The sequence below is a fragment of the Felis catus genome, chromosome C2 (genome assembly GCF_018350175.1).
Source record: "Felis catus isolate Fca126 chromosome C2, F.catus_Fca126_mat1.0, whole genome shotgun sequence".
NCBI classification, from domain to species: domain Eukaryota; kingdom Metazoa; phylum Chordata; class Mammalia; order Carnivora; family Felidae; genus Felis; species Felis catus.
The window spans coordinates 29,170,305-29,190,715 of NC_058376.1; the positions used below are offsets into that span (position 1 = coordinate 29,170,305).

General features: G+C 34.6%; 2 protein-coding genes across 20 annotated transcripts in view; one reads left to right on the top strand and one right to left on the bottom strand.

The window, feature by feature from the left end:
* The window catches only part of RBM11 (RNA binding motif protein 11), a 37,478-nt gene extending 37,143 nt beyond the window's left edge, over positions 1 to 335 (bottom strand). For all 4 annotated transcript variants that reach the window (XM_045036744.1, XM_045036743.1, XM_045036745.1 and 1 more), the window contains exon 1: positions 203 to 335. In XM_045036744.1, the coding sequence (XP_044892679.1) occupies positions 203 to 298 (96 nt within the window). In that variant the 5' untranslated portion in view covers positions 299 to 335. The remainder of the gene's footprint in view (positions 1 to 202) is intronic.
* LIPI (lipase I) overlaps positions 287 to 20,411 on the top strand; it is an 81,448-nt gene continuing 61,323 nt past the window's right edge. For 13 of the 16 annotated variants that reach the window (XM_045036737.1, XM_045036736.1, XM_045036727.1 and 10 more), the window contains exons 1-2: positions 395 to 508; positions 3,384 to 3,517. The gene's annotated coding sequence lies outside the window, so the exon portion shown is untranslated. Of the gene's footprint in view, positions 638 to 3,383; positions 3,518 to 20,411 lie in introns of all 16 variants that reach the window. The other 3 variants (XM_045036729.1, XM_045036730.1, XM_045036728.1) reach the window with 3 other exon arrangements.

The window sequence follows — 20,411 nt, forward strand, 5'->3', positions numbered from 1 at the left end:
CGATAGGACGCACATTACATAACTTCAATGCCAGCTGCTCACGTGGGGACAGGTGCGCCCAAACGGAACTAAACTATAAACCTAGGCTCAGGATGGGGCGGGAAGGGGGCCGGGCACCGGGTGGTCCAGGTGTGCCCCGCCCCTCGGGCTGCGCTTCCGGCTTGACGCTCCCCGCCCCTCCGCCGCCCCCCGCAGACGGTACCTGAAGGAACAGCTCGTAAAGAATCTCTTCCCGTACTCGGGCCTCTAAATTCCCCACAAACACCGTCCTGTCGGCCTCCTCCTGAGCAGGGAACATCCCTCCGGTCTCCGGCCGAGGATAGAGGAGGCACCCAGACCCCGCCCCCTCTCGCCGTGTTACTGCGCCTCTCGGACTAGGGGAGTCGCGCGGACGACGGGAGCGCGCGCGCCAGGGGCGGAGCGAGGTAGGGGCTACGCCTCGCGGCGCCCCGCGGGGCCGCCCACCATGCCGCCCCAACGCCCTGGATCCGGCCGGGACCGAGGGGGTGTGAGTGAGAATAAAAAAGATTACTGTGCTCGGGGCTTGCCCCTCTTGCTTGTGGAGTGCCCTCCATTTTCTCGGACACACCGTTATTAATTGACTTCGGATTTATTCAATCAAAATTTTCAATAAAATGTGTGTAGAGAGGCTTTAAGACGTACTAGCTGCTGTACAGTCGCTCCTAGGCTAATGGGGGAAGATTTGTTTCCAAAGAGTAAATGTATAAATCACTAGGATTTTGAATGTATATTCTGTACAAAATGCTTTTTGAAAGAATAAATCCATGCATGCATGGCTATGGGTGTGGAATACAATGGAGTGCTAGAATTAAAGTTTATTTACCTAGGAAGCGCGCCCTAGAGAAGTCTTTGAAAATGGGCATAGACGTTTTAGGTGGACTCCAGAAGGCATTTCTCAGGCCGGAAGGCCTGAGAAAACATCCTATACCTAGGAACACTAGAAAGAGTATAGCAGGTTTTGTGACTGAAGCCAGAATTCTTGAGGATGGCTGCAGGGCGCTTGTAGCGGGATCCAATGTTTGTATACAGTGAACAGGGTGAAGAATTCATTCTTTTTTGAGGAGGGTTAGGAAAAAAAAAAAAAAAAGAAGAAGAAGAAAGGTAATTAAAGGGGGAAGAAAACCTACTCAGAATGTCAATAGATTAATAAATCAACTGACAACTATTAACTTGGTTTCCTTTCTGAAGAATCCATGTCTCCAAAAGACCCTGAAATTATCCTGTAAATAAACAAGTAATCAGGACATTATTTGGCCTTTAGTTAGGAGTGGTGATAATTCATTTTGCATTGCACGCATTTACTTAGTTGGTGGACAAAAATGCCCTTCTTTTCTAATGAAAAGGAACACATCTTTGGAAACCTGATTTCTAATTGAACTGTGACATTATTTAATTTTATGATTTTATATAAGTAATTTCACTTTTAGGAATTCAAATTCTATTTCTTAAGGAATGTATTGAGCTAATGTAATTACAGTACTTCATTTAATATTTTCCTATACAAATAAATACAACATAATGTGTCAGTAACTTCAGCAGTCACCTTCTGTTGATATATCATAAGTATACAGGTCTTGTCTCCATTTTTCCTTTCCTCTGCCATCAACATTATTGTGGTAGGGTAGGAAGGGGTTAAAGAAACTAGCACATTGTAGTTATATAACAAATATGTGTTGATCAAATGAATGGATACCCGAAGATTTCTATTATGTATAATTCTATTGATTTTTAAAATTCATTTATCTCATAAATCTTATCCAAATGAACATATTTTTCTTTTCCCCTCAGTCACACTGATCTGGGAGCTGTTATCTTCAGGTTTCATTGTAAAATTTGCAGTGCCCATGTATATGATTGTGAATGATACAAAACTTTAGCTGTATTTACAAATAGTTAATGATCATGTTGTCTTGCTATATTGAGGTTTGCATCATAGTTTTGAGGTTTGCATCATAGTTTTTTTTTCTTTTTTTAGAAATGTGTACGATTTTCATGTTCTTATCAATCCTCTTTACTTTTGGCAGGACTAAGTTTATGGTGCTTGTATTTCTATGGTACTTTTTTTACTGTTATAAGCTCTGGGGTGCCTGGGTGGCTCAGTTGGTTAAGTGTCTGACTCCTGATTTCTGCTCAGGTCATGATTGAGCCCCATATCATAGGCTCAGGCTTCTCTCTCTCTCTCTCTCTCTCTCTCTCTCTCTCTCTCTCCCCCTCCCTTTCCCTCTGCCCCTACCCCGCTTGCTTGTATGGGTGTGCTCTCTCTTTGTCAAAATATATAAGCATTAAAAAAATTAATGTTATGAGCTTTGAAAGCTCGTGCAGTAATCTGTTCAGAATTTGACCTTAATATATATCATTTTTCTAATGTAAGCTTACTCTATTTCCTAGCTTCTGTTGAATGAACACGTAGTAATAAACCTAGCAGTAGCTAAAAAATAATTCACTTATTTTTAATGTTTACTTATTTTTGAGAGAGAGAAAGAGAGTGAGTGCGGGGGAGGAGCAGAGAGCAAGGGGGACCCAGGATCTGAAGTGGGCTCTGCTGACAGCAGCTGGCCTGACTCAGAGCCCAAACCCATGAACCATGAGATCATGACCTGAGCCAAAACCAAGAGTCAGCTGCTTAACCAACTGATCCACCCAGTTGCCTCAAAAAGCCACCTTCTTAATGGATTTTAAAAACTTCACTTTTTGCTTTTGCTTGGTTTAATTTTTTTTTTTTAATTTTTTTTTTCCAACGTTTATTTATTTTTGGGACAGAGAGAGACAGAGCATGAACGGGGGAGGGGCAGAGAGAGAGGGAGACACAGAATCGGAAACAGGCTCCAGGCTCTGAGCCATCAGCCCAGAGCCTGACGCGGGGCTCAAACTCACGGACCGCGAGATCATGACCTGGCTGAAGTCGGACGCTTAACCAACTGCGCCACCCAGGCACCCCTAATTTTTTTTTTTTTTTGAGGGAGGGAGAGAGAGAGAGAGAGCGTGCGAATACAAGTGGAAGAGGGTAGTGGGAGAGGGAGAGAAAGTGAGTTCATGACCTAAGCCAAAGTGGGACACTCAACTGGTGCCCCCAAATATAATTCACTTTATTCTCAGCATTTCCTGGACCATTAGCCAAATACAAGTTTCAATGTGTTAAGTGCATGGTACACTATAAGGAATTGGCCTTTCTTAACTCCTATCAGGATGTTTTATACCCCTAACTTTATGTATTCAAAAATGAAAACGTTTATATATAATAATATATGTAAAACTATAAGCTATGTATATAAATAAATAAGTGTATCTATTTACCTATCTATCTAAAACTAGAGCTTCTTTCTTCCCTTCTTTGCCCAACTGACTCTTACTCTCTTTGGCAGTTCAGCCCAGGCAGCATGTCCTGAAGGTCTTCTCTGAAGTCTGCACTCTAGATTAGCTGGCGGTCCTGCTGTGTGGTGCCATAGTTTCATAGATACGACTTTTTCAAGCCCTCCTCACTGTGAATTGCTATAAGGTAAATAAATATATTTCAGTACTTAGGACAATCCCTGACATATCTGTGGATATATTATAAATAATTGTTGATATAGTACAGTTTGAATAAATAAATGTCTCTACTTTGTATGTTCGACAACTACATTATACCTGGAAATTAGTAGATGCTTAGTAAAAGTTGGATAAATGAATGAATGAAAGGAGAAACTTGATAAATTAGTATTAAGGGACTCTAGTTAGTGGATGCTTTTTCTAACATTGACCTCACTTTTGACTTCACTTATTTCCTACCTTCATTTTTTATTTATTCTGATTTTCTTAACTGTATCTGTCCCAAGCTTTTTTGTTTGTTTTACTTGTATTAGATACTTATTGTAAAGAAATATTTTTAATGTTTAAAGAAATAAATAAGAAAGTAAAAATCATCAATAAGTCTACCATGCAGACATAAACATTTTGGAGGAAAACCTTCCTTAGTTTGAAATATACATGTGCATATACATATACATATATACATAAAACATTTTAGGAAAATAAATCTTACTATACATACTGTTTTGTAGCTTACCTTTTCTCCCCTTGTGCTATGTAATGGAGACTTTCTTTACCAATAAATAGTGATTTATACACATCATTAGTTTTAATCCACTGTATGTATCCATAGACTAATCGCCCACTATTAGACATTTACATTGTTTCCATTTTTTTTGCCATTAAAAAAATACTGATATTAGCATCCTTGCTCATATGCCTTTGTGCACATACGTTAGTAAAAAATTTATGTAGGAAAATATCTTGGATGTTTAATTGCTGACTCAAAGGGTAATAACCATTAAGCATTTTGACACATATTGCTAAATTATACAAAAGATTGTGCCAAAATATATTCTGATAAACAATGACTACCCCATCTCAATATACACTACTCAGCTACCTATTATAATTACCTATAAACTGCCTGGAAGCCTGCCTGGTACACAGAGCTCAATCAATTTTATATCTTCATCCTCATCATCCTCATTATCACCTTTATAGTATTATTAATAATGTATCCATGTCTGTAAGCTTAAAATCATTTTTTATTTCTCAGGAGGACTAAAAACACAGAAATATTGTCTTACTAAATTATAGATATTTTATATAATATTTTGTTACTCCTCAGTATTATGCTATTTAATGCAATGGACATTCATCTGTTTTATCGCTATTGACAGTAAGTAAAAAATATGAAAACAGTATAATTTTTATATTTTGTTACTGCTATGTATTGTACTGTCTTAAATGCCAAGTTGAGATTTTCTTTTTTTTTTCTTTTTTTTTTAATGTTTTTATTTATTTTTGAGACAGAGAGAGACAGAGCATGAACAGGGGAGGGAGAGGGACAGAGAGAGAGGGAGACACAGAATCTGAAACAGGCTCCAGGCTCTGAGCTGTCAGCACAGATCCGACATGGGGCTCGAACTCATGGACCGTGAGATCATGACCTGAGCCAAAGTCGGACGCTTAACCGACCAAGCCACCCAGGCGCCCCCAAGTTGAGATTTTCAATATAAGCTCTTTAGAATGACAACGATGAAAATAATGTATAAGATTCATATTACAGTGTCACATCAAAAGCACAAAATAAAAGAAGTATATGTTAAATAGGAAAGGTTTATCTTTTAATTTAAGTATAAACTTGTTAATAATCTCTTTTAACATGTACAACAATTGCATTACATTTTTTCCCACATTTTGGAGAGATGTGGTTTATTTATATTTTTGTTAGAGAAGTACAGTTGTTACAGCTAAGTGATATTAAAGGACATAGGTTATTTGGTGGTCTCCAGTCAAATTATAGTAATGGCCCCCTTCTAAAAATGAAGTTTCACATAAACCCCCTAGAGATCAAACAATTGAAAATGATGATTTTTACATTTTTCACAGTTTTTAAATGAATATCTCATTTTGTTTGTGGATTCTTTGAAATATTTCCCTAGACTTCAGATTAGTTTCTGCTGATACTGTTCTTAAAGTATCTTTGCAAATTTACAGAAACTTGAATTTACAAAAAACAAATTTAATTTTTGAACTGATAATGCATGTACTGAAAATGGTTCTCTATTTTCCTGACCTACTAAAGTCTATTACTGGAAGGAAAATAAGGGGAAAAATAAACATGCGAAAAGAAACCTATAATAATTTAAAAAAAATGTTTGTTATATTAAAAACAAAAATATGTTTTTTTGATTTTCCAATTGTAGAACTCAAGAGACAAGCTAGTATTTTGAATTTTAAAATAGCCACTGAATTTGGGTTGCAAAATGATATAAACATGAAAAGGTCATATTTTATATCTGACAGCTTGATGGATATGGATTTTATTATTGATTTTATGGTATATGAAGACAGCTTGGTTTGTAATCAAAATGAACATAAACCACAACGTTTTCTGACTTTTTCCATTTCTAGCATTTTCTAACATCACATTTGCTCTAGGCTTTCAATAAACATATTCTTCCTGACCGCTTCTGAAATTCTGAGGTTAAGAGGAATAAGGAAAGATATAATTAGCTTTTTCTTTCCCTTCAATTCAACTTGGGCAGCTGTTTGTGACTTATTACAGAGTTTTGACTTAAAAATCCTCTTACAACCACAAGCCAGATGAGAGGGGAAAAAAAAAAAAAAACCAACCTACCTTACCTTTTCAACAAACAGGGAGGAGCAAAAGATCAGGGATCTTTTATGATAAAACCTACCAGACTCTGACAATCTTACAAAGGAGAAACCTTAATGAATTTCAGAATTTCTTTTGTGTTGAATCTCAGAGCTGCCTTTACTTTTACTGGATTCCAAATGAGAGTATACATTTTTCTTTGTTTGATGTGCTGGGCAAGATCTGGTAAGAACTTAATAATTTGATTTATCTTACCAAATTGTGTGTCAAATAATGAGTGTAGTATTTTGATTCTGGGATAAAAAATTCTGTGACATCATGGTATGAAAGGAAATAGTATGACTGTGAATACTAACTATATCAAATGGTTAATTATGAATAAAGTTTGCGTGTGTGTGTGTGTGTGTGTGTGTGTGTTTGGTAAATTTTATATTCTGTATTTTACTTAATTTCCAGTTAATAACTAAGTAAATAGAGAACAAATATTCAAGAGACAGAATAATTCAGTAATAGAGAAATTAAATCTATTTGAAAATCATGACTTGATAAACATCTTATTTCAATTTGAATGCTCAAATAATCTTACTTTTGAGGAAAATGTTTACATAGGTAAATTGTCAATTGCAAAACTAACAAGTAAACGTATACTGCAACTTTTTTTTTGTCCTATTATGCTCAAGTGTGACTAAAACCAAAATTAGTTTATAGTAATAAAGTAGAACTTTATTCTCCTGTTTTACAGATTTATGGTAATAAAGTTTACTAATGTTAGTAATATCATTTATTTCTTTCTGGTAATAAAGTAGAAGTACTTGTTCTACTTTATGATAATGTTATAAATTTAAAATTCATGATGCATATAGATTTTTGTCCCTTGCAAAGGCAGATGATTTTGTTTTAAATTTTCTTTTAAAAAATTATCGAATGCATACTTGAATAACCTTAAAATATCACCTAGAAATTCAAACTATTTCTTGTTTCTTTTCAATTAGATATTTGAGTTTATCATAAATTCTAGAAATGTTTGAGTTTTATATTCAAATGCAGAATCTAAATGGTGTTAATATACAGTTTATTATATTTTTTCTCATTTAGATTTTTCTTGGTAGGCATTTTATATTTGTGTAATGCATGATAGTGCCCCCTTAAATTGGAAGTCAGAGAAATTTGAAGTCTAAGCCCCTTTTATGTCATTTAGAGTTGGCATTATCTTAGTATCATAGTTTCTACTCCAATCTCATGTGGCAGACTTTCTAAGATTATTGTTTTGATTAGTAGTTAGGAATTACCTAATTTTTCAATTGGGAACCCTCAGATATAATTACTAAGTATGTTTCTGTCTCTGTTGACTGAAATAGAACAGAAGGCCTTTTAGATATTAATAACAGTAAATAGAAAATAAGGTAAAGAATTCATCTATTCTCAAAATCATTTGTAGCCCATGCAAACTCTTGTGCTCTCTGTCATTTTCCTCAAAATCCCACATGCCTAGGGAATTTTGTTGAATTTTCAGTAATTACTTTCATGTAAGTATGTTTTATTTAAACGATACATTCTCCTCCCTTCTCTGCTAGAGATTCTTATAGATGTCTCTTAGCATCTCCTCAATCCTCACACTCCTCAACATGAAAATCATTATATGGTTATATCTGCCTTCAACAAAGGAAAAACATTCTGAAAAACTGAGATTAGTCAAATGTTTTAAAAAAATTTTTAATGGAAAAAATGGGAATGAAGAGATAGCTGAACAAACTGTACAGATATGTAGCTGTATGCATATATATTCAAATTATATGAATATATATTCTTGTTACAGTTTTTGCTCATATAAGTGCTTAAACGGTAGATGTAGTTGCTGCTATTATCATAGCAAGGGGCAGCAAATGTTTCTGTAAAGGGCTGGTTGATCAATATTAAAGGCTTTGAGGGCCATATGATTTCTGCTGCATCTATTCAGCTCTGTCATCATAATGTGAAAACTGCCATAGATAATTTGTAAATTAATGAGTATGGTTGTGTTCTAATAAAATTTATTATAGACACTAACATTTGAATTTATTGTAATTTTCACGTGTCACAAAATATTATTTTAATTTTTTTCAACCATTTAAAAATGTAAAAACCTGCCTTATCTTGCCAGCCGGATTTGGCCTTCTGGCCATAGTTTGCCAATTCTCTTGTTCCGGTAATCTGGAAGAGATATTAAAGATAAATTAGGGGTTCATACGGGCTAAGTCAGGTAAGCACCTGACTCTTGATTTCGGCTCAGGTCATGATCTCACGGTTCGTAGGTTCTAGCCCTGCATCAGGTTCCATGCTGTTAGCATGGAGCCTGCTTGATGTTCTCTCTCTGTCTCTCTCTCTCTGTCTCTCTCTCTGCTTCTTTCCTGCTCATTCTCACTCTTTCTCAAGATAAATAAGAAAGAAACTTAAAAAAAATAATTCTTCTTTCTCATTTTACAGTTGAGGAAAGTGAAATTCAGAAAAATGGAGTCACTTTTCTAAGATGATAGATAGCACTTATATGTAATACAAAACACCTGGGAGTCTTGTTTAAAATACAAATTCTTATCCCATAGGCAGGAAGTGAAGTCCAAGATTCTGCAGTTCTCATAAACTCCCAGATGATGCCTGTGGGTATATGGGACTGCACTTTGAGTAGTGAGAGTATAGACATTTGTAGAATTTTATCTAGTGGGCTGTTTGTAGGGCAGTGGTCTCTCTGAAACTCATGGCATTCTAAGCTCATGGACTCAATAAATTCATCATTATGTAATCGTATAAAAATTTATATATTTGTATAAAAATTTTGTACAATTTATGTAAATTTGTATAATTTGTATTTAAAAATCTGATATGACTAGTAATTCATTTCCACTGATCTGCTAAAATCAGATGACTACAAGCAACTTATTGTACCAAATTTATTGGTACAATTTATTGTACCAAAGTGTCTTTAAAATAAGGGGAACATGCAAGAACATGGAATTTGCAATTGAAAGACCCAGAGTCAAGTCCTGGCAGCTTATAATCCCAGACAAATCACTTAGCTTCTGTGAACCTCAGTTTCCTCATTTTTAAATGGAAGTAAAAGTTATAATACTGTCTCACTTCATTGAAAACCTCAAAGGAGATAAAGTTCGATTTGGTCAGTTATAAATTAGGTTAGAATAATCCGCTGTTTTCTTCCCATGTACCTTTTCTCTGTAATTGTCTCAGATTAACTTCCAGGTATAAGTCTTCATGTTATATCTACCTGTACACAGTTGTGGTAGACTTGTATGGACTACCTATATCGGAATCCCCTGGGTTATGCATTTTAAAATGCAGATTTACCTACCAAACCAGAATCTCTGGGGATGGGACCAGGAAACTACACTTTGAACAAACGTTCCCAGTCATTTTTTACACCCATTTTTAAAACCATGCTTGAGAATTCTTGGCCTCAAGACCTATCAGACATCAAGTTTATTTTGTGTGTGTGTAGTCAGCTTCATTTTTAACAACTTTCCAAACATTTGCACAGTTGGAAGAGTTGTGGATTGAATATCTGGACTACTTATGACTTGTTAAATAAGTGTACATTTTCTAAATGTGCTTTGATTGCTTCAGAATCAGAAAATTAAGGATACTTTTACCTTTAATTTTGCTTTCGGCCTTTAACCTTCCGAGATATTACAGTTCTACCTACAGTTTTGTGTCTTAACTGGCTCTATGACCATAAAAATCTCTGATTTTGTAGCTATAAAGTCAGTCTACTGTTTGGTACCTGATATTTTGCTAGCCCGCAATGGTCTTCATTCTTTTTATTACACATGAGTATAATTAAGCTAGTGAACTTATGTTGCTCAACTGTTTACATAGTAACTTGTGCTGTGAATATGGTTATGCTTTTCAGATATCACTCATAAATGTTCTGTTGCTTCTAATTGTGTGACCTTTCTTCATATATAAAATGAGGGAAAGGATAGCAAATACAAAAGCACCGCAGTGCCCAACACAGAGTGAGTGCTAAATAACCATTAGCCATTATTACTATCATTGATGGTTTTGTTTATAGGTGTTAACAAATATGTTTTGTTTTCAGAAATGGGGAAAAGAGAAAAGAGGTTTTCATGGAGTCTTTTTAGGGTGAGTGTGGGATTTCAGAGGATTATCAAAGGAAGTAGCAGTAGACCTTTCCAGAATGTGTTGGGATTGTTGGCTTTCTTTGGCTGGGTTTTGAGGCTCCTCTGTTATTGGCTTGGTCAACACTGAAAGTTGCAAGGCAGACTAACTGGTCTTAGCAGCTTACTGAGTATGAAAATAGGTTTGGAATCAAAGAATGTTAGAATAATACAAGTCATAGGGAGCATTTGCTTCAACTCCTTGCATTTAAAGAAACCAAGACTCAGAGATGAGAAGATTTACTCAGAGTCACAAGAGATATTTGAGGAGGCTAGAGGCACTTGAGTCTCAACTGCCCATGTCCAGGGCACTGTCCATGTTTCTGGACTCTGTCCATTTTGATCCCCTTGTCTTCACCACAGCCATTGTCACTGTAACGGAAATATATTTCAGAGATACAACTGAACAACTTAGAATGATTATCCTAATTCCACCATATGTCTTTGATATTTTTTAACAGTTTTACTGCTTCTAGAATTGAAGTCTCAGAAGATTTTCAGAATTCTTTCTCAGTGTACCTCTGTTGAGATTACTAGAGTCATCATCTCCCTACATATTTGGCAATGGAATCTGATACTGTGCCCCTGCTACTGAATTTCTTACCACAATAGAATTACTTACTGTATTCTCTAGACCCTCAATTTGTTATTTTTCAAACAGGATTTAAAAAAATGATGCTTGCCTTTCTGTTCTCGATATATTCATCCTTTTGCTGTTAACTTATTTTTGCTATTGTCATTATCAATTAATTGAAGCCTATTTAAATCATTTTTCATTAGTGTAAAATTAATGCATATTTTAGATCTAGAACATTTAGAAAATGGTGAAGTACAAAAAATAGAAAACACACATAAAAATACAGAAAAAACGACTCCAATATTGCCAACAACTAAGTTGTTTTATTTCCTATCAGTTCTATTATAATAAATATGTATGTGTGCACAAATGTGTATGTTTTTAGTATAATATATATATATATACATATATATAACAGATAAAACTTACAACTGTGTATTAACACACACATATATATGGATTATATAAATTTTTTGATTGCTGCATACAGCCCCCATCATATGAATACACCATTAATTTATTTTTCTAGTCTCTCATTTCTGTGCATTTAGTTGATTCTCAAATATTCACTGTTAAAAATCCTGTGATATAAATTGATGTTATTAATGGGTATAATAAAAATGTGATAAGAAAATACTGTAATTTTTATTTGATTTTTAAGAAGAGTAAGTACATTTTGATAACTTTATGAGACATTTTCATATTTTATTTTATAAAATATTTGTTTATATCTTTCACTTGGTATTCAGGTGGGTATTCTTTTTCTTCATTCATACTTACTTGTAAGCATATCAATTCCTTTCCTACCTTACATTGAAAATATTTCCCTAGGGGCACCTGGGTGGCACAGTCGGTTAAGCGTCCGACTTCAGCCAGGTCACGATCTCGCGGTCCGTGAGTTCGAGCCCTGCGTCAGGCTCTGGGCTGATGGCTCAGAGCCTGGAGCCCGTTTCCGATTCTGTGTCTCCCTCTCTCTCTGCCCCCTCCCCCGTTCATGCTCTGTCTCTCTCTGTCCAAAAAATAAATAAACGTTGAAAAAAAAATTAAAAAAAAAAAAAGAAAATATTTCCCTAGCTTATATATTTTGTCTTTTGGCTGGTATATAGTTTTTATGTACAGAAGTTTTAAATTTATGTGCTGTGAAATCTATTAGTCTCCTACTTTATAGTTTATTTTTTTTTATGCTAAAAATTCATTCCTCAAACTGAGGTCATGTACATATTAACTATATTTTTCTAGGTCATATAATTTAATTTTTACATGGCATTTTTAAATAGGACTAACATCAATTATCCTTGTCATTGTTTATTTAAAAATCCATTATATTTGACCATGAATTGCCATAATTATTATGGGTAATATAGTTTATTTCTGGTGTTCCCATTCAGTTTCATTAATCTGTATATCAATTCTTGATGCAGTTTCAGGGCCTCTTTTTAATTAGTTTATAATATAAACATAATTTTAATCATGCCCATTTATTATCTTTAAAATATCATTCATTTTCCTTGAGCATTTATCCCCTCCCTGGAAACATCTCATTGAGACCTTAATTTAGAATCATGTTACACATATAAATTTAATATGAGTAGAATTGATTTTGTGATAATAGATCTTCCATTCTGGATCATGGTATATCTCAGTGTTTATTCAAATCTTTTATGTTCCTTTGTAATATTTTTAAGCTTTGTTTTTCTTTTAGGGGCACTGTATATTTCTCTTTCCCTTCTGGTCTTCTTTCCTTTTCTCTTTTTCCTCCTTCTTTTCTTCATCCTTTCTCTCTTCTTTCTTCTCCTCTTTTCAAAGGGCTAGTTAACTTGCAAATCATAGGAACCTGGTTCAAACTAGCTAAGGAAAGAAGGAACTTACTTTATTTATTTATTTATTTATTTATTTATTTATTTATTTATTTATTTATATTTAAATTTTGTTTAGTTAACATGTAATGCAATATTGGGTTCAGTTGTAGAGTTCAGTGATTCGGCACTTACATACAACGCCCAGTGCCCATCCCAACAAGTGCCCTCCTTAGTACCCATTACCCATCTGGCGCATCTCCCACACACCTCCCTCTGTCAGCCCTCAGTTTTTTTCTCTATTGTTAAGAGTCTCTTGCGGTATGTTTCCCTCTCTCTCCACCCCCACAACTTCCCATATGTTCATATGTTTTGTGTCTTAAATTCCACATGTTAGTGAAATCATATGGATTTGTCTTTCTCTGATTGACTTATTTCACTTAGCATAATACATTCTGGCTCTATCCACGTTGTTGCAAATGGCAAGATTTCATTCTTTTTGATGGTGTGTATATATATATATATATATATATATATATGTATGTATATATATATATATATATTACTTAACCATATATATATATACATATGGATGGAATATATATATATATATATATATATATATATATATATGGAACTTATTATGTCATATAACTGAAAAGTTTTGCATTAAATACCACTGGATCCAAGTACTGAAAAAAAAAAAAAAAGATTGCCATCTGTAGCTTCAGGATTTATTTCCTTATAGCTTGAAATCTGGAAAGAAAGGCACTTTCTCTCCCATGGTCTATATCAACCTACCCCAAAGGGTCCTGAATGGACCTGTTTGGATTTTACATTTCCCTGTGGTCTAATCTTGGGTCTAGGTTGATTGGGTATTCAAATTGGTCTAGGATGAAGGGAGAGCATATCTTTATGGTTAGCTCCAAAAATTCACTTACTGTGGGGGAAGTTTTGAAAAAGAAAAGCTGGAGAACTGTAAATATAAAATATATTTGCATAAATTATTAATATTTATATTTTTGTGGGTTTTAATAATTTTATTATATTTTATATTGACTATTGCTAATATGAGCCAAAGCTAATGATTTTTATATATTTATATGTCTATTTTTAAATATTTATTATTTAAAAATTTTTCAAGGTTATTTATTTTTGAGAGAGAGACAGAGAGTAAGCGGGGGGAGGGGCAGAGACAGAGGGAGAGAGAGAATCCCACGCAGGCTCTGAACTGTCAGCACAGAGCCCAGTGTGGGGCTTGATTTTGCAAACCACAAAATTATGACCTGAGCTGAAACCAAGAGTCAGAGGCTTAAGCAACTGAGCCACCCAGGTGCCCATTTAGTTTTATTTATTTTTTGAGAGAGAAAGACACGCACAGAGTGAGCAGGAGAGGGGCAGAGAGAGAGGAGACACAGAATGTGAAGCAGGCTCCAGGCTCTGATCTGTCAGCACAGAGCCTGAAACAGGGCTTGAACCCATGAACTGTGATATCATGACCTGAGCCAATGTTGGAGGCTTAACCAACTGAGCCACCCAGGTACCTCTTTTATATGTGTATATTAAAACTTCCCCTTGGATTAATTTTTTGAGTTCCTGTTTTCATATTTTTAATAGAATATATCACATTAAGCAAGTTATGTCTGTACCCAATGATTATATTTCTTTTCTTACATATATTTTTTGCTGGGGGGGCCTTGAATTTTTTTATTTTTTGAATTTTTTAAAAATAGTTCATTGTAAAATTGGCTTATATACAACACCCAGTGCTCATTCCAACAAGCACCCTCCTCAGTGCCCATCACCCATGTACCCTCTCTGCCCCTCCCCGTCAACCATCAGTTTGTTCTCTGTATTTAAGGGTCTCATGTGGTTTGACTCTAGCTACTAGCTATCATAGGGTAGTTCTATTTTTAATTTTTTGAGGAACCTCTACACTGTTTTCCAGAGCAGCTGCACCAGTTTGCATTCCCACCAACAGTGCAAGAGGGTTTCCTTTTACCCACCTTCTCACCAGCATCTGTAGTTTCCTGATTTGTTCATTTTAGCCACTGAATTGTGTGAGGTGGTATCTCAGTGTGGCTTTGATTTGTATTTCCCTGATGAGTGACGTTGAGCATCTTTTCATGTGTCTGTTGGCCATCTGGATGTCTTCTTTGGAAAAGTGTCTATTCATGTTTTCTGCCCATTTCTTCACTGGATTATTTGTCTTTCAGGTGTTGAGTTTGGTTCTTTTTCTTATATTGTTGCTGAGTTAGAAGAATGTATGACAGCAGATGTTTTATATTTTTTTAATTTTAATGGAAATAATGTCACTAATTTTTCATCACTAATATGACAATCGTTATTGGCATGTAATAGGTAATATTTTGTCATTTTAATAAAATATACTTCTATTTTTAATTTATATAATATAGTATTAACTCTTGTTCTAGTTTTATGCTGTGGACCGTGCTATGGACTGTATATGCTTGTGAGTGTGTTATTTGGGAATTTTGCCTTTAATTGTTACATGAGTTGTAGTAATTTATAGCTCCTGTATCTATCTATGTGGATATTTGCCCTATTTTTGTTATGCTTGATATTAGAGATATTCTAGCTTCTAAAAATTATTAAGCTTTATGTTTTTCTCTGTTTTGTAAAAAAATTAGAACTTTACTAAAGTTTTTTTTAACTTTATTGAGGTATAACTTATATATGCTAAAATGTACTCATTTAAGAGTATACTTTGATGAGTTTTTAAAAATATGTGCACCACATTTTACATGGCATGTAACAGTCTTATCAAAAAATAAAATATTTATTGAATTACCAAAAGTTAGCTCTTTGCAAGTAACCCCCTCTCCTTGTCTGGTTTTAAACAAATCTGACCTGCTTTCTGATACTCTAGATTAAATATCCCTTTTCAAGAATTTCATAAAAATGGGATTAAACAACATGTACTTTTCTTTGTGGAACATTTTGTTCAATATCATGTTTTTGAGTCTTATCAAAGTTGTTGCATGTATGGACAGCTTATTCCTTTTTATTGCTGGGTAGTATTACATGGTATAATTATGCCACAATTTGTATATCTATACTCCTTTTATTGACATGCAGGTTTTTTCCAGTTTGGGGTCCTTATGAAAAAACGTCTATGAGCTTGTATATGTTGTGGACAAATGCTTTTATTTCTCAGAGGTAAACAATTGAAACTGATTTTTTAGGGTCATAAAAGTATATACTTAATATTTTGAGAAATTGCTAAATGGTTTTCCAAAATATATCATTTTGTTACTTCCCTTAGCAATGAAGGATGCTTCAAGTTGCCCTACATCCTCACCTATACTTGGTTCTGTCCATATTTTTTTTTAAGTTTATTTTTGATAGAGAGAAAAACTACGCACCAGTGGGAGAGGGACAGAGAGGGAGAGAGAGAAAATCCTGATGCGGGGCTTGATCTCTCCAAGTGAGAGATCATGACCTGAGCCGACATCAAGAGTTGGATGAACCAGCCGGGTGCCCCTCCGTCTTTTTAATTTTAGCCTTTCTAGTGGGTGTGTAGTGATATTATTATTTTAATTTAACTTACATTTTACTGGTGACTAGTGATGTTGAGCATGGATATTAGGCCATTATATCATCTTTTGTTAAGTGTCTTCAATTATTTTAACAATTCTGAAAAATTGAGTTCGTGTGTTTAACATATATGTGTATATAAACACTCAGATTCCCTCCACCCCACCATATTCTGGATACAGGTGATTTTCAGGTATACATATTACAAGCCTACATATTCACATTCTTAACAATGAGTGTCTTTTCAGGAACAGACATGTTTCATTATGACTGTCCAATTTATCACCTTTTTCTTTTATGTTTCACACTCACTGTAATCTTGTCTGAGAAATATTTGCTTACTTCAAGATCATTAGTATTTTCTCTCAGTATTACAGACATATAGCCTGCTGCCTGCCAGAGAATGAAGCTGAATCAAAGCAAGTAGAGTTGAGAGAATGAAAAGAGGAAAAGATGAGTCTCTTTCACTCTAGAGCTAGTTTAGCTCTCTTAAAACCAAATGTGACCTTTCTAGGGTCTCTGTTGAATGTCCATGATGTTCCTTAAGGTCTTTCTATTCTGGCTAGCCAGGGCTTCGTTGTCTCCCAGAGCATTGTGACCTCTGGAACTGTTCAGTTTACAGCTCTTTTCGGAGTTTCACACTATGCATGCATAGGTCTGTATACAGCAACTGGTTGTTGGGGACCCCTCTGCAGATTTCAAGCCTCTGCCTCTGTAGAGCCACTTCTTCTGCAGCATATAATCTAGAAATTCTAGTTGTTTTACTTTCCCCAAACTTTGATCTTTCTCCCCAACTTGGTAACATCATCATGCTCTCCTTGGGTCCAAACTTCCTGCACTAAGGGAGACTATCTCTAGGCAGGAAGCTACTAGATTATAGTGTTCACATAATTTGTTTCCTTTCTTTTAGAGATCACAGTTCTGTGCTTTTTGTTGTCCAGTGTCTAAAGTTTCATATACACATTTTATCCACTATTCGAGTTGTTTACAGAAGTAAGAGAAGTATGGAATCTGATATATTTCATGACAGGAGTTGGATTCTAGAAGGTTTTGTTTTAATTGTGGCAAAACACATATAAAAATCGCCATTTTAATAATTTTTACAGTTGAGTGGCATTAAGTACACTCACATTTTGTACAACCATTGCCACTATCCATCGCCGGGACGTTTTCATCTTTCCAAACTGAAACTCTATACCTATAAAAAACATAGTTCCCCATTTTCCTCTCCTTCCCAGCCCCTGGCAACCACTATTCTATTTTGTGTCTCTCTATATTGACTACTTTAGGTACTCATGTAAGTGTAATCATGCAGTATTTGTATTTTTGTGACTGGCTTATTTCATTTAGTATAATGTCTTCAGAGTTCTTCCGTGTTATAGCACATGTCAGAATTTACTTTCATTTTAAGGCTGAATAATATTTTATTGTATGTGTATACCAGATTTTGTTTTTACATTGATCTATTGATGGATGTTTGGGTTGCTTCCACCTTTTGGTTATTATAAATAATGTTTCTATGAACATGGTGGTATAAATATCTCTTTGAGTCTCTGCTTTCACTTCTTTTAGGTGTATACCCAGAATTGGAGTTTCTAGATTATATTGTTATTTTACTTTCAATTTTTTAAGGAACCACCATACCATTTTCCATTCCCATCAGCAATGGGCAGCAATGAGGTTTTCTCTTGTATTTTCTTCTAAGAGTTTTATGGTTTTACTTCTATTATATCCTTCTTTATCTCTTGTAAGAATTTTTAACTTAGAGTCTATTTTCTCTGGTAGAAGTATAGATGTCCCAATCTCTGTTCTTTTCTTATTCCAAACTTTATTGAGGAATAATTGACAAATATAACTGTGTATATTTCAATTTTACAATGTGATTATTTGATACACATATACATTGTGGAATGATTACCAAGATCAAGATAATTAATACATCCATCACCTCTCAAAATTAACACTTTTTCTGTGCATGATGAGAATGCTTAAGATTCACTCTCAGCAACTTTCAAGTATGCAATATTATATTATTACATAATCAAATATACAGTATCGTATTATTAACTATAGTCACCTGATGCACACTAGATCCTAAGAACTTATTTATCTTGTTACTGGAAGTTACTGTACCTCCCCATTTACCAGTCCCAAGCCTCTGGTAACCACCATTTTATTATCTGTTAATATGAAATTGTTTTTTGTTTTTTGTTTTTGTTTTTAGATTCCATTTATAGTTGATATTATATAGCATTTGTTTTTCTCTGTCTGGCTTATTTCACTTAGTATAATGCCCTCTAGTTTTATCTACTGTTCCAAATGACAGGATTTACTTTTTTATGGTTGAATAAATTCTATTATGTATATATACTACATTTTTAAAATCCATTCATTCGCTTAAGGAAATTTAGGTTGTTTCCATGTCTTGATTATTGTGAATAATGCTGCAGTGAACATGAATGTGGAGATATCTCTTCATATCCCTGCTCTCTTTCAGTTACTTTTTGCATTGAGTATCTTGTTTGCATCCTAACACTTTCAACCTATGAATGTCTTTAAAGTGAGTCTCTTGTAGACAGCATACACTTGGATGTTGTTGTTTTTTATCCACTCTTTCAATCTATTTCTTTTTATTAAGCGGTTTAATCCATTTACATTTAAATTTTTTTTTTCTTCAACGTTTTTTATTTTATTTTTGGGACAGAGAGAGACAGAGCATGAACGGGGGAGGGGCAGAGAGAGAGGGAGACACAGAATCGGAAACAGGCTCCAGGCTCTGAGCCATCAGCCCAGAGCCCGATGCGGGGCTCGAACTCACAGACCGCGAGATCGTGACCTGGCTGAAGTCGGACGCTTAACCGACTGAGCCACCCAGGCACCCCAGTTTACATTTAAAGTTATTACTGATAGGAAGCACTTATTTTTTTCCATTTTCTTATTTGTTTTTTATATGTCTTAGAGCTCATTTTTGTCTTTCATTTCCTCCATTACTGTCTTGTATTTAATTTTTTTTTTTTAGTGACACATTATGATTCCCTTCTCATTTTCTTTTGTATATGTTCTATAGATTATTTTATTTTTGGTTATCATAGGGATTACTTGTAACATCCTAAAGTTGTGACAATCTATTTTAAATTGATACTAAGTTAACTTCAAAAAAATAAAGACCTCAATAAAAAAACTTAACTTTTACATAAACAACTACTCCTTTATAGCTCTGCTTTCCTCATTTCAGTTATTGATGGCACAAATTTTGTATTTATATTGCATACCATTAACATAGATTTATAATTGTATTTATGCATTTGCCTTTTATATTCTGTAGAAAATAAAAAGAGTTATAAATCAAAATTTAAAAATACTATTTTTTGTATTTGTTTATACATTTGCCCTTTCCAGAGCTCTTTATGTTTTCATATGACTAAGTTATTGTCTAATGCCCTTTCATTTCAACTTGAAGGCTCCCATTGTTATTTCATGTAGAGCCAAGTCTATGACAGTGAATTCCCTCAGCTTTTGTTTGTCTAGGGGTGTCTTAACTTAGCTCTCATTTTTTTAAGGGCTGTTTTGCTGGATATAGAATTCTAGGTTGAAAGTTTTTCTCTTTCATCACTTTAAATATATATCATCTCACTGCCTTCTGGACTACAAAGTTTCTGCTGAGAAATATGACAGTATTATTGGGAATTCTGATAAGTTTTTGATATATAGAACTTTATTTTTCTATTCCTAACATCTACCATAATTCAGTTCAATGTTTTTTTTAGGAGTTTTACTGTATACTAGTGTAACATTTTATTATCTTTTAAAGACGTTTGTTTTTATTTTCTGTACCTGATATTAATATTACCAATGAAATAAATTATATATGTGACAGTAAAGCCAAACACCATGGAACAAAACAAAACCCCAGGCCTTCAGTAGCATTTGGCTTAAAGCAGCATTAGTCATACTTGTGGAGTCAGGTGGGGATTTTGTGGTTAGGTAGCACTGCTCTTCTGTTGGGTTCACTTGCATGTTTTGCTTTTGACTGGCTGTCAATCACCTGGGGTGACCAGCTGGGAACTTGATGAGCTGGGCTCTTCTACACCTCTTTCTCTTCTTCTAACAGGCCAGACCAGGGATATTCTCATGGTGATGGCCAAAGTAGGAGAGGCCAA